This window comes from Pyxicephalus adspersus, chromosome 6 (assembly GCF_032062135.1).
Source record: "Pyxicephalus adspersus chromosome 6, UCB_Pads_2.0, whole genome shotgun sequence".
NCBI lineage: Eukaryota > Metazoa > Chordata > Amphibia > Anura > Pyxicephalidae > Pyxicephalus > Pyxicephalus adspersus.
The window spans coordinates 64316326-64331057 of record NC_092863.1 but is presented as its reverse complement, the minus strand read 5'-3'; the positions used below and the strand labels follow the sequence as shown (position 1 = coordinate 64331057).

At 36.3% G+C, this 14732-nt stretch overlaps 1 protein-coding gene across 5 annotated transcripts in view; it reads right to left on the bottom strand.

Annotated features, from left to right (window-relative positions):
- SEMA6A (semaphorin 6A) overlaps positions 1–14732 on the bottom strand; it is a 144484-nt gene that overhangs the window by 15260 nt on the left and 114492 nt on the right. For 3 of the 5 annotated variants that reach the window (XM_072416053.1, XM_072416054.1, XM_072416055.1), the window contains one exon: positions 378–6813. The exons of the other annotated variants lie outside the window; for them this stretch is intronic. In XM_072416053.1, the coding sequence (XP_072272154.1) occupies positions 5633–6813 (1181 nt within the window). In that variant the 3' untranslated portion in view covers positions 378–5632. Of the gene's footprint in view, positions 1–377; positions 6814–14732 lie in introns of those variants that run through there. 5 annotated transcript variants of the gene reach the window in all.

Genomic DNA, 14732 nt, shown 5'->3' with positions numbered 1-14732 from the left:
ATAAAAGCACCACTGACCAGGAATCTTGGTCAGCCATTTGCACTGCAAAGTACTCTAGGATTTGTTGGTGCCAGGGTGCCCATATAGCAGATCTGAAGCAGAACACCAACAAATTTCACTTTGACATATTTTCCTCCATTCCAATATAAATTGATCCCATATTATTCTTTTATCCCATAATAAACATTTATCATCCACCAAACTTTGGTAGTGGCCACATTTGTAGTCAGTTGAAAAAGCTTTGCAAGGATCAGTGACCTATTGTAGACTATATTAACCCAGGTGATCTAGCTTAGTCTACTATTTCCATTTGGAAGATTGTGAAGCAAATACTTTAAGAGATAACAACACATGCACAACAAATTTAGAACAGACTGTTTTATTACCTTATGTAATAAAGTTTTTTTTATTATTTTTTTATCATTTTTGTACAACATACATTAATTTGTGTATCAGATGTTAAGGGATGTGGATTATGAAGAAAAAATTTGGTGACATCACAATATCTTACAACAATACACAAGGAGTCTGAATTTGTTCAATTACTTAGTGTATAACAAGGGTGGATGGCAAAGGCACACATAGGTTTATGAAAAGTAAATAAATAAAATGAACATGTATTCAGCCATAAACACATGGCCAGGTTAAAAAATACTGTAAACGTTTATACCAATAACAGGCTCTTGGGGACAAAGTATAAAAGTAGAATAATTAGGAAAAAACTGCAGTTTCCCAGAGAAATAAGATTCATACTACATTGTATCTCATTGGCTATTTTCAGCAATATTTTATTTTTCTTATTTACAGGGCCTCATTTACTAAAGTGTGAAGTGCAATATACTTGGGGCGACTTCAAACATTCAATCAGATAAAAAAAGGGAATTCTAATACACATTATTGGATCCTTGAGATACATTTAGGTTTACTTTACTTCACACTTGATTAAATCAAATGCAGGTCGTTGGAGCAAACACTGCAAGGTAGTTTGGTCTGGGTCACACTTTAGCATTTCAAAGTGCATGGCTTCTTTAAATGTATGACTGATCAGCTATAAAATCAGCTAAATCCATTTCATGTCAATCAAAACAAAAGTTGTGCAAAATATGGTTTTAGAGACGCGCCCTTGTTCTGTTTATAGATGTTTCCTCTCTGCAGAGGTCTAACACACCTTTTTCCTAAGAAATTACTGCAATCAGCACATCTCATTTTCCCTGCTGATTGACTTTTACTCTGCCAGACCTCTGCAGAGAATTCACTGCTTCTACACAAATTCTACACAAAGAACAAGACCTCTTCTAGGTAGAATAATGGTGAGGCATAGACTTTCCAACTTAACCTGTGGCAGCTTTTTGCCATAAATGGTATAACCTTGCACACATTTTACTTTAACAGGCCAGAGATTTTTAACTGGCAAATAAAAAAATCAGTTGGGCTTTAAAACACATTTATACATTCCTTGCAAGTATGCTCGGGCCCACTTGTATTGGAAAACCATTCCAGCTGCCCCTCCTTCAACCACTATGCTGCCAACTGCAGAGTTTAAAAACTGCTTTGTCACCTCCAGAAGCAACTTACTTTCAAGAACCATACTGCGATCCCCCACAGCCACATGCAAGTGTACATACAGTGACATAGGTTGGAGTCATCTATATAGAGGAGTGCCCTGCCATTTATAATAATGGCACAGATCTCAGTAAGCATGTGTTTTTTTGTGCAGTTAACTGCACCAAAAATGCAAAAGTGTGAACCGGTTTGAAGCACACAGGAATAATTAGGGCTTGGTTTATACAATATTCACTGATATTTCCCAGCTTAATGTGTTTCAATGGCAGTAACTGATTCCCACCAGGGAATGTTTGAGGGAATATGAGATTCCCCGTTTTATTAATAGAGCCCTTAAAAGTTTATGTTTTTAATTTTGTTTTAATTTTACTTTTGAAAACAACTAATGTGAGATAAAAAGGCCAACACCAAAATAGAAGCACATACTTTAAGAGTTGACAAGACATATCTAAAATGTTAAACGCTAAATATGGTATTTTAACTGCACTGCAGTTAGCGTCATCCACCTTGCAGTAGATACAATCATTATGTCTGCCATTGCAATGGGCATTAATTCTTATGGCTCTTTCACATAAATGGAAACCATACCTGGAATGCAATATCTACTATATTTAGTGTGTTTGGCCCTTATGTGCAATACTAGGGAGTACAGAAACATATAGGAAAATACCTGTAGTTTTCCTGAAAGCTAGAACTTTGATAGTTGTATTAAACCAAATGCTATTACTTTGTTTATATTAGAAATGTAAAACCACAATGTGCATAATTAATCTAAATGCATGATTCTGTTTTACAGAAAGTTGATCCGCTGAAATAAAATGTTCATTGTTAAATTGGGTTTTTTGGCCAAAGGTTTAAGAATAAACTGTACAACTGGGCGAAATGCTATCCTATCATTGATGATTAAATACCCACTCTTTAATCATCTCATAAACTGAGCTTTATGATGACCATATAATTGCAGTTCACATCATGTAATAGGAGTGCTGCATACAAGCATACAAGCTTACAACCATGCTGAGCTTCATGAATCTCCTATAAAACTTACACAACCCACATGGCTTGTTTGATTGGTTTTGTCCATTTACTGAGCACCTAATCCATAATTTGAACTGCAAATAAACTAGAACAAGTGCTTTCTCTTTTGCCATGTTCTACCCAAGCCACTTTTTTTTTCTATATATTATATTAGTGTACATGTTCACTTAAATAAACGCCCAAGCTCCTTCTCCTTAGCCCACATAATACAAGGAGCCATGACAATGTCTACCTCTGGCACTAGTACACAAACATCCAACAGATTTGAACAGAATATTGTTCCTGCTATATAATAACATGCTATTCAAAACTATGGGACAATAATAGGACATGGGCAAGTATGAGCAGCATGGCACTAGATTTAAGATGGCCAGGCTGCAGACAGAACATGAGGCCACTACAAACCTAGGGACAGGTGTGTGGAGGGGATGTTGTGGGTGGAGACAACTATGTGTATTAAGGGGACAATAGAAGGGGACTGGAGGAATGTACCCCTGATTCCAAGTATGTACCAGAAATAGAAGTTCAGTTTCAGGTTTTCCCTCTATCTTAAACCAATACCTAAATAGTACTATAAGATATTTTTTTCTGATTCACTGGAGACCTTTATCCCTAAAAAAGACATGTAGAAAGAATGGGTCCAAAGGTTTAGCTGGGGAAAGAATGACATAATAGTTTGATTTCACTGGGACACATTGAGCTTTAGAACAATTTGAAATGCCTTTGTAATAGAATGTTAGAAATGATGGAAAGTTTCCCTTGAAAAGTGACAGCTTTCAGTCATACAAAATACACTAAGACATTTTATCACCTGCCAAATTTTAGCCATTGACATACAGAGGAGGAGATGAAAAGTTGTAACTGATAGGCCAAATCCTTAAGAAATACAAAAAATACAAAATATGCATAATAATGACAAACCAGAAAAATGGAATGAAATGCAACCACCCTTGTTATACACATTATTCTAAACCATCTTGATTTTGTAAAATCACATACATGACAGGGCTTTAAATAACTAATTTCAACCAATTAAATAAAATCTGACAAAGCTGGTATAAAATTCAACACAAAAGATCAAAGTTAAAAAAACAAGGTCTCTAAAGTATGTTCATACAGATGTTATAGTAGGTTTTGTAAAATATATCATCTGAAAAGAAACTAATCAAATGAAATAAAAAAAAAAATGTCCTTCTTGTTTCCCCTACTCTAGCAGTATTTAATTACAGCAGGAGCCAGCCTGCTTTAAAACTAACTTCTTTTCAGACTGTACATACATACTGTGAATGTGGTTCGGATAGTTCTTACGGAAGCCAGCCAATCACATTCCGTATTACATCCAGTGTGCACACCAGACATTAAGACAGTACATTAGCTGATGCATAATATCACCATACTGAAATGATATGACAGGGTAAAAGGGTAATATTGGAAAAGGAAAATGCCACCCACGACAGTGGACATACTGGTAGTATGATACAAGGGTGGACTAAGAACAAGATTGGCACATCCAGAATGATCACATGTATTACAGGGTGCAGTACTGTCTGAGGGAATATGGAGCTGTCTCACCGCTACATTCTTCTCCGGACTACTGTGTTTTTATCTCCAAAATACCCAGCAGGCACTGCAAGCACTGGTCAGGACCAAGGAGGTATGGGTAAATTATTGGGTATCTATCTGATGGGAGAAGGTTTAGGTACTACAGCTCACAAGTACACAAAACTCAAGGTGTAAGGCACAAATTTACATGTGGAAGAAAAGGTTATTCACAGATAGAATTTTCCCATAAACAACCTGTAAGATCAATCTCTGCATGGTTTCAAAGCTGGCAAGTTCACACCTTCGGTGGATCTCATTTGCTGATGTACATGCAACATGAAGTAGGCTGGCACAGCACAAAACAGTGCCTTCACAAAAAAAATCACTACTGAAGAGCCAATGCTAACAGCAATGCCCTACACAGGAGTGCAATATATATCACAAGGAGGGTTTTACAGTCCCTACATAAAGTCAAATTAAACGTGAGATCCTTGGTTCTATATGAAATGAAAAATAAATCTCAAAGGCCCAGCCAGTGAATCCTTTCAATCAGAAAATAAATATTCCCCTCTTAATCCCATCAGATCTGGATGGTTCTGTAACATACTGTTTTGAAGTCACATACCCTTCCTGGAGATGGCTAAAAGTATAAAAAAAATGATAAAGGAGGGACAGGAGATGAAAATGAAGGAAGATTGAAATGCAATCCAAATTTTAGAATGCCAGCACAAAATTATATCTTCTGCCAATTTATTGGAAAAAAATAAAATAACTCAGCTACTTTAGTTAGCAGTGTCATGTTAAATAAGAATCATAAGTTTATTGTCATTTGTTTTTTTTTTTTGTTTTTTGTTTTTTTCTCCACAAAGCTGCTCATAAGGTGATTTGCAGGACAGTCATTTCCTTAGGAAAGACAAAATGAACAATAAATAATCAAAGTTACTATTGTTAACTGGTCACATGTTATTTATTAAAAAGAGAAGTATAGCAGAGATCAGAAGGAGCTGTGCCCAGTTAGGCATCCATCTGCTAATCAAGCGGCTGTAACACTGATGGGCATTTCACAGTATCTGCACATAGTAAACGTCTGCCATTTTTTTTTTTTAATTTTGAGTTAGCATCGTCTTTGAAGTCATGCGTCCCTTTCCTTTGTCTTGTTGTCCGTTACTCTTCAACCCTCCATTTACCAGTCCTGGAGGAATTTCAGGAGGTACCTTTCAACATTCAACTTTGTGCTTTTGGCTCATGAGATGTGATGTTCTGGGGTTAAGTTTTAACAAAGACAACTGTTTAGAATTGTGTGCAAGTCCTGCAGTTGCAAATATAAACCATACATCACATTATTTTGTAAGAAAATATTCACTTTCCTTTCCAAAGAGTTTGTAGCTTAACTATAGCCTTCTTGGAAATTGAAGTTTATTGATGAAGTTGCAGTACACTGGCTCATAATGGCAATTTTTTTAGCTGGTATTCAACCCCTCTGATCTAATTATGTACATGCATCATTGGACTTACAAGAAGATGAAAATGAAGGTTTAGGAGGTACATCTGGCTTTAAGGAAGGAGTACGTTTCACACCTGATCTGGGCAGAGAGTTATAAGCATTGATGCTAGGCTGCCTGGTAAGAGTCACTGTCTGCCCCTGAGCAGCATTGAAATGTATAGAGTCTACTCTTTGTGGAGTAGGGGGAGGGTTGTCCCCTCTACCAAAACTCTGATGTCTGGAGAGATGAGAAGAATTTGATGAATTAGTATTGTTTCTTTTGAGAGTTGAAGACTGGTGAGTTCTTGTAAGGGAGTTTGTAGGGTAGTTTCTCTTGTATTCCACACTGTATGCGGAGGAGTGCATGTCTATTCTTTTGCCCATTCCATTCTGGGACATTGATGAACTTGGAGGACCTAGTGAAGCCTCTCTTTGTGGTACCTTTGGTGGAATGGTATCTAGATTTTCCACCAAATTGACACCATGATTTGGACTTTTGCTGGCAAGGTGCTCCTTAATTGTTTTGTACTCTAGAGTAGAGCTCTGATTTTCAATAGATATTTGTGCCACCTCTGTTATTTTTGGCTGGTCTACGTAGTCATGTTGATACCCTTGCTGAGTTATTGGAAGTACTACCACACTTGGAATGTGACTGGGTGATGCACGAAGAGGCAAATCAGTTGGTATAACAGGTGATGGCATAGGTGGCATATCTTTTGTACAGGCATTGATAATATTTTGGTTTCTTTCCCAGTCTCTGCTACCTCTACTGGGCTTTCTCTTTTGTTGCAAAGTTGGAGTGGACTCAGGAGTTGGTAGAGCTGCCAAGTCTAGGTGGTGCTGTTCAGCTTTGATCAACATTTTTGCAGTTGTGCCTGGAGTGGCAAGTTTTCCATTATGCATTAAAGGTGTAAGGATGGCCTCCGGTTTAGGCTCCTTACCCTGACCATCACCGAAAAGTCCACTTAACTTGGTAACACTTGCCATTGAACTTCTACGGGAGTGACTAAGGTCTTTGTCTTTCCTCTGGACCACATCCACATCTCTCCTGCGGTGGTCACAGATACAGTACACAATAATTCCAGAGAAGACAGCACCCATGACAAAAGCAAGAATTACAGCAATGGCCAAAAGTGTGACTGGAACAAGCTGGTCGTGACCTTTGAGATAACTTTCACGAATCACCCCTGCAACAAATATGACAAAAAGTTAACTAAGTTACTAAACTGTAAAAATAACATAAACTATTGTCATTTTGTTGTGCAAAGTGCTTAAAACAATACCATACATTTTTAAATATTTTTAAAAAAACCTGACAAATATAAAAAAAAAAAGTTTTAATGAGTCTTGTGTCTCTATATTCTCTGGCTCTATTTTAGTATAGCGCATGGTTTGAATGTGGTGAAAAATGTGTTCAAGTTCAAATCTCAGGAAAGACCATGAAGTCACCGTTTCTTATTTACTTGGTAATCAAGAATGTCGACTGCAATTATACATATGTTTCCCCATCATCTTGACAACCTTAAAATGAATGTGTCACATTGTCATGTTTGATTAATTATGAAAAATAACATATACTATTCTAAGTGTCATAACTGTGGCCTGAGGGAGATTTAATGTACAACGTCTAATACTGATGGCATTATAATTAATGTAATAAATTCTGCACACAATAACAAACTGCAAATGTTTATGTCAGAACATGTACCTATTAAACCTTGTGTACTCTGCATGCATGTATTGGAGATACTGTGACAATTTAATGCACTTATATAAGGAATTCATCAAGAGTTTAGTTTTATTAAAAATGCACAAGGCCAAAGATAAAATGTGTCGTAAAAGATGTAGGAACCAAAGTAGATTTCTAACAGCCTTAACGTATCTCTGAATTCTCCTACAAACCTCAGTATGTTGATGTAGATTCATAAATTATTTAAAATATTTTAAAATCTGCAGCTTTAGTTAAAATTCCAGCTCTTCCTGTTAAAGGCAGACAGCTGTGTACTGACTATGGTCCTACACTAACACCCTGTCAAATGCACACATGATTAAGGCTATGTACACACAAGCAATAATTGTCATTGGAAACGATGTTTCACGATCCTTTCTGGCTAGGGATGAGCAAGCAAAATTATTAATTTTTGATCTCACGGAGAATCTGTCCTTTCTCGCTTACAGAACATGTAAGCGAGAACGGCCTTGTGATTAGCCATGAGGTCGTGTTCTCACTGACCTCAGATGATTCATCTGGAGTTCTCCTGTGGTCACAGCTGATTGGAAGCACCCGTGTTCCTCCAATCAGTTCTGACCGCAGGTTCCCACGGTCATTGGGCTGTACTTATCAATGATAAGTAGAGCCCGGTGACCGTGGGAACTGAACTCAGACGAACTCTCATTGGAGAAACCCCATTGGGAGTTCATCTGGAGTTCGCCTGCAGTCACAGCAATGATAAGTACAGCCCAGGGAGTGTGGAAACCTGCACTTCAATGGAATTCACGAAATCAGTTCGCTGTAATTTCGCAGACCCATCGGAAGTTCAGGGAAATTTTTGCGAGACTGTCAGAGGAATTTTTGCTCATCCCTATTTCCAATGACTAACGACTGCAGGATACATGAACGAGTGCTGTACATACAGCAACATTCTGCTCTATGGAAAGGGTAGGGGGAGAACGACGGAGCGGCACTGCCCTGCTCTCTCTCCCCCTTCACTTCCATTTGGATCGTTCGTCGTCCACCATCCGTGGATCCGCCAGAATGGTCGTTTGGACGATGGACAAAAAGTCCTGAGCTGATTATCGGATGAGAACCATAGTATGTGTGTATGTAGCCCAGGACTAAAAGCAGCAATGCCAACATACTTTGTGAAGGCATAGTCTACTCTAATCACATTAGGGAAGGTGACCTGAGCAATGATGTGTTTTTGACTCTGAGCAAGTATATAAAGATTAAAAGTGTCAAAGATATTAGATTAGATCAGCAGGGTTGAGATACAAAATAAGATCAAAACAAGGTAAAACCGAGGACATTTATGATGCATAGTGATTTAGTAATCTGTCCAATTAGGGGTTAAAATTTAGTTTACACTAGAACTAACCCTTACATTTCTCTTTCTTTTATATCCCTGACTACATATAAAGTCAGAACTGTTATCCTAATTAAAATCTTTTTTTATGTATACAAGATTATTAAATTAATAATATACTTTTTTTGTTTGAATATATATATATATATATATATATATATATATATATATATATATATAAGCTTTCAGTGTATAAACATTATTTACACCACTGCATGCCTATGACACTTTTTTAATTATAGCTTCATCTACTGTCTAGACTGTGTTTACAGTCTAAACAGTGGAACATTGAATTACTAAATAGTTACAGCACAATATGCTATGGTCAAAATGTCATTTAAAAGAGATTTTTTTTATAAAAAAAAAAATAGACTGCAGTTAAAAAAATTGCAGTGTCCATATAGGTCAATTTGCATTAGTAAGTTAATTATGCACTAATGCATTAGCTTTTTATTCAAAATGTCTTGAACAATATCTTTAAAAAGAATGAGTAATAGGGTTTTTGATATTTTCAGGTAATATTTTTAGGCTTAATTTGTGTTTTACCTTTGCATTAAGTTTTTTTGGTTTGATAAATTTCAATCTCTGCTTTAAATTTTAGGTTCTGCAAATGCATATTTCACAAAAACGATCATCACAAATAGCATTGGCATCACAAAAGAATCATTGTGTTGGCATCACAAAAAAATCATAATGAAACAAAAATCCATTGCTGTCCTGGTGTAATTTCAGTAGTGAAAAAGAAGCATTACTTCTAAAGTAACACTAGTTAGGTGCCCAAAAGGTTTTCAAATGTAAAATGTGTATTTAAGAATGTAGTAGCCAGTGATAACAACATGATCAAATAAAAACTCTGAAACCATTTTGTACACAGTAAATACAAAGGAATTTTCTATCTATAAAAACCAAAAATGGTAAAATGTTTTCTGCATGCTGTCAAGATTGCATAGATTTACAGCTAGGTCATTACATGTAGGCAACAATAACGCAAAAACAGTTATTTAACAAAATATTATCTATATTAAAAAGCAAAATAAAAAGGAACAGTAAACAATGCTAATTGTACTAAATTATCCAGCTATAAATCGATCAATATCAAGAATCTGAAAACACATATATACAAATAAACAAAAATGAATTAATATGTAATTATGCAAATTAGAATTACATTGCATGATGTTAATTCATATTAACAGGGATAAGGCAGCAGGATGTTTTCACATGAAAATGTGTTAGAAAGTTCTAGTTAAAGTAATAAATGAACCTAAAATACAAGCTGAACAGGTAATGCCTTCAATAACATTCATGCTTATACCTTCTTTCACAATGCCTAAAAACTACTGCAGTGTTCTATATTTTTAGGCTCAAAAATTTTAATTAAATGTCCTCACTTTAAAATTTACATTAAATATAAAACATTTTTTTTAGGTCATCTAACAACCTTCTTTTGGTACAGCAGCTCCAAAATGTTTTTTTGTTAATCAATATTAGGCTTGTCATTGGACGCTAAAAAACCCTGTACGTAAGGCTACGTACACACGTGCAATAAATATCATTGGTAAACAAATGATTAATGACCGATCAATGACTATTCACGAATATTTCGAACGATCGTATTGTGCACGATTCTGTACATGCTGTAACAATACGATCAGTCAGATATAATCCACTAATAATGTACACACACTGGATACGATCGTTTGAACGATGTAGGAAGTGACATGTACAAGAGAAAGTGTAACAGAACAATCCACGATCACTGAACGACTGTACACACAATAGATAGCAAACAATGGTTGCCCAATCAGATCTGCCGGGATAGTCATTCGTTTTCCAGCGACATTCCTCATTCATTGGCATCGACCAGACGTTGTGCATTTTTTTTGTTAACAATTATTGGATGATCGGTCGTTAGTCGTTCGTTTCCAATGATAATTATTGCATGTGTGTACGTAGCCTAAGGAACATAAAAAAGTGCTGGGCATATAGTTCCATTCTAGAAGGATGAGCAAGAGGCACCCAATGCGCTCTCTGAATAAGGAAAATAAAGCAGTCATCCCAGCTTGATCGTTAATTGATCTGAAAGGATGGATTGATAAATGGCTTCTGGGGACCGCTATACACACACCAGATTTTCGCAATTCGATTCAATTGATCAAAGCAATTTCAATAATTACTCTTAGGTAAAAAAAAAACCTAGTGTGTTTACCTAAGGCAAGACCGATTACATTCTTAGCCAGCCTAAGGTAAGCGTTAACGAAGATACTACAGCTTCATAAAATGTCTTGGAATATCTAAATTCATACATTTATGAATGTTATCAGAGGAACTTGTAGCAGCTTGTATTTTAGGGTCAATAGTTAAAATGAAAACATTTACAACATAATATTAAAGTGTTTAGCAGTACCCACCTAATATTTCTGTGTTAGAATTATGTGTGTATAGTCGAGTCATCCATTTTATCTATGGAAAGTTACAATGGAGCCGTAGAAGTCTACAATATATTAGCGGCAACTAAATAAATTAGCAGCCTTTTATATAGATAATTTTTATGATGTTGCAAGAAAAAAAAAGAACAAAGAAAAAAGAAATCCTGTGGGGTTTTGGAGCCGTAAATGAAGGATTTTAGAGATTTTGGAGTATCATGAACAGTGACTGTCTTTGCTTTTATGTAAATACATACTAATGAGTAATGAAATACAAGTAAACATCAACATTTCACAACACTCAAAAAAAAAAAGATCTTTTTTTAATGTGACCCAGAGCAAACTTTAATCTAATTCTATGTTTCAGAAAACAGTTATAAAGGTGTAGTTTTCTTTGCTCTGTTTTATTAAATAAAATGTATAAATGTGAATGTGGCTAAACCTAATCAAGTTTGCTTTAAAACAGTTTAGTAGTATCCAGCTATGCCACTTTGCTCCTAAACAGAGGCATACGCTTGCATTTGGTTGACAAAATAGGTATATGAATATTTCAGTAATTATGCAGATGATGATGTTCATACTCGGCTGGGAGAATTGGAGTCTGCTTATTTTGCTCTGTTTGGCAATTAATTTATTAATCCCTAAATGTACCATTGGTCTAGTTCTGTATTGGCCTCATCATAAAGTCAGATATTTAATGGCTAGGCAAAATCTTATCCAAACATTTGCCAGGAGGATTAAACTTGATCCAATATGCAGCTGTGGAAGACTTGTTTTTCTATAACCCTTAATTAGTGATGCATTAGTCATGTATGATACCGATTGTTCATCCAGATCATGTACTGTATGGAGGCTCTGTTTTCAGCCATTGCTAACCTCGCTGAGCACTTTCTAAGCAGGACATGACATCTAAGGCATACAAATAAAGCTTTTGCTCTGAGCTAAAATGTGAAAGCTAGTTGAAACACCAATCATGTCGACTGCAAAAGAAATTAAGTGGTGTGTCTGAATTCTTTAAGGCAGAAAAGAAAGCGAAAAGCCATAGCTGTTTTTACAAACTTGTTACAATTCTATCTTGGTGTAAAAAGTATATTCTATTGATTAGGGCCCAGTTACATATTATGAATGTGTCAGTAACTACCCTGAATATCATATATACAGTAAAAAGATGACTGGTGTGAAGCTGAATGAACTTGCCTTTATATTTTAGAGAAAAGACATACAAATGTGTTTTATTACAAGAGGCGATTTGTTATGTGACAAATACAGATGAAGCAGGGAACATCTGAATAAAGCATCCAACACACATTTCCAGAAGCATTTTATTGTAGGTGTCAGAAAAGCAACTAAACATTGATTTGCTGTTCTCTGACAGCATCTAGGCATTATGTATTTAGGAAACAGCAAAATGAGACCAATTTCTAACCATCAAACACAATAATGCAAAGTGCAGTGTTGGGCACTACTGGACCCAGAGCAAGGAGCTCTCCTAGAAAAAACAGTGAGGATACTTCAGTCGTACCTTAATATGTGTAGCAGCTGTACCCTCAATGTATGAAATAAAACTCTTCTCAGCCCTTGGGTTTAATATGCTTCTCCTATTAAAGTGAGGCCCGTAGACATATTATATTAGGCGCAGGGCCTGCATGACAGGGTGTGAGGTTCCAGCACAAGGTAGGAAAGAGTTAAGTGGTCCGAGAAGTGTAGGGAGGGGCAGTGTTTGGGAGCTGGGGGGGGGGGGGAATAAGAAAAGGGGGGTTTAAAAGGAGGAAGTCTGAAGTAGGAGGCCCTCTTTTAGGAAGAAAGCATTTCCCATTCACCCTCTCTGGATTTTGGTATGTTTTAGAGGTAGTGGTTGGACTCTTGGAAGGCAGGGATTCTGGGCATGTAAAAATGGTGATTTGTGGGAAGAGGGATCCTTGGTGGTAGGGTCCACCTTTATGGTGATCTAATAGTTATGCTCCTAAAGCGGTGCTGGGTGGCTAGTTGCCAAGGGATTATGCCTTCTGAGACCTGGAGCCTGGTTGTTAGGGTTTAAAACAGGGATGTTGCAATGGTAATAAATAAGGGGAGTTAATTTTGGTTTATGGTTGAAATGCTTGTTAAGGTAAATGGGATTTTTTTGTTATTTATTGGTTACTTCTTGTTTATTTAATATTAATATTTTATGGTTATTTATTTGTTTAAATAAATGGCTGCTTGCCAGCCAATTTAAGTGCAAGTTGGTGTCTGTGTATTTTTGGTGAGTTTTGGGTTGGTAAGCAGGTTGGGGGGGAGTGGGGAGGTAAACATTTTAATTAATGGGGATGGTTGGAATTGCTTACAGGTCCAAACTACCTTGGTCATGCATACTCAACTGTATTAATTCTGACTGTTGCTTGATTTCTTACACATGAATTAAAGTGCACCCAAAAAAAGAATTTTATTTTATTCACAGAGATATGGGTAACCCATACCACGCATAAGCCCCTTGTAGCATTGTAAAAAGAGAATTATTTTTGCCCGTGAAGTCAAAAGATAAGGAAGAGAGCCGGCATAAACATTTAGAACAGAGGAGAGTGAGAGATATGGTCAGACAAAAGTCTCAGAAGAATGCTAACTATTGATTTACCATCTGTCTGTTTTTTTTATGTAGGTCTTACTTCTCTTTGTGCCATATAAAAGTCGAAGTTTCTTGTATGTGTTGGTATTTAGTCAGCACAGAACTTAGGGTTTCCTAACCTACATAGTCTGAGCAACAAGCTTTATTGGGGATAATTTTATTTTTATTACATTAACATACCATAGCACACCGTATATGTATGTTGTGGTGTTTTGCATGCATTTATAATGCCCAACACACAAACAGTGTGCTAATGTGCACCACAAGAAACAGGTAATCCTTTTGCAGTATGCCTCCTTGTAAAAAAACAGACTAGCTGCTATTTTTCACCGTTTATGTGTATTGGCTACCAATTAAAAATAAAGTGGCAAACACACAAAGGAAGATCAATGCAAGTTTCACCCAATAAGTGGGTAGTTGATATCCAATGTGTTTGCTAAATCACTATAGATTTACAAGATTATAGTGAGGGCTATGCATATTAAAAAAAAAAAAAAAAAAAGAGCACATAAAAAAAAAACCTCTACTGCCTGTTGAAAGTAAAAATATCTGAAATAAAACAATACTGGCTGCAGATGTCCATAAATCACAAAATGCACATAGGAGTGAAACCCTACCACTTTGGTTTAGCAGTGAACTCTCCAAAGTAGCTTACTGTAAAATTTCACTAAGGTATGTTAATGGCTTGAGGTTAAGTAGATTCAAACTAGAGAGTTACTTATAGTTTTCAATACAATCTGTTAAATGCAGGACTCCTAATAAAAAGTGGTTAAGTATAAACCTTATTAATGTAATGAAAGTCGAGATATCCAGTGAAAAACATACTGATCCGACTATTGCCAGTGACCACCCTGTACCCCTTGGGCTCATTCTGCAGATGACAGCTCAACTCTAGAGCATTGGACACACACACAGCATAGTGGTGTGAGATTTCATGTGGGGATAGCAGAACTGGCATAGTAATATTAGGATTCCAAGTCAGAGTGTATCATTTT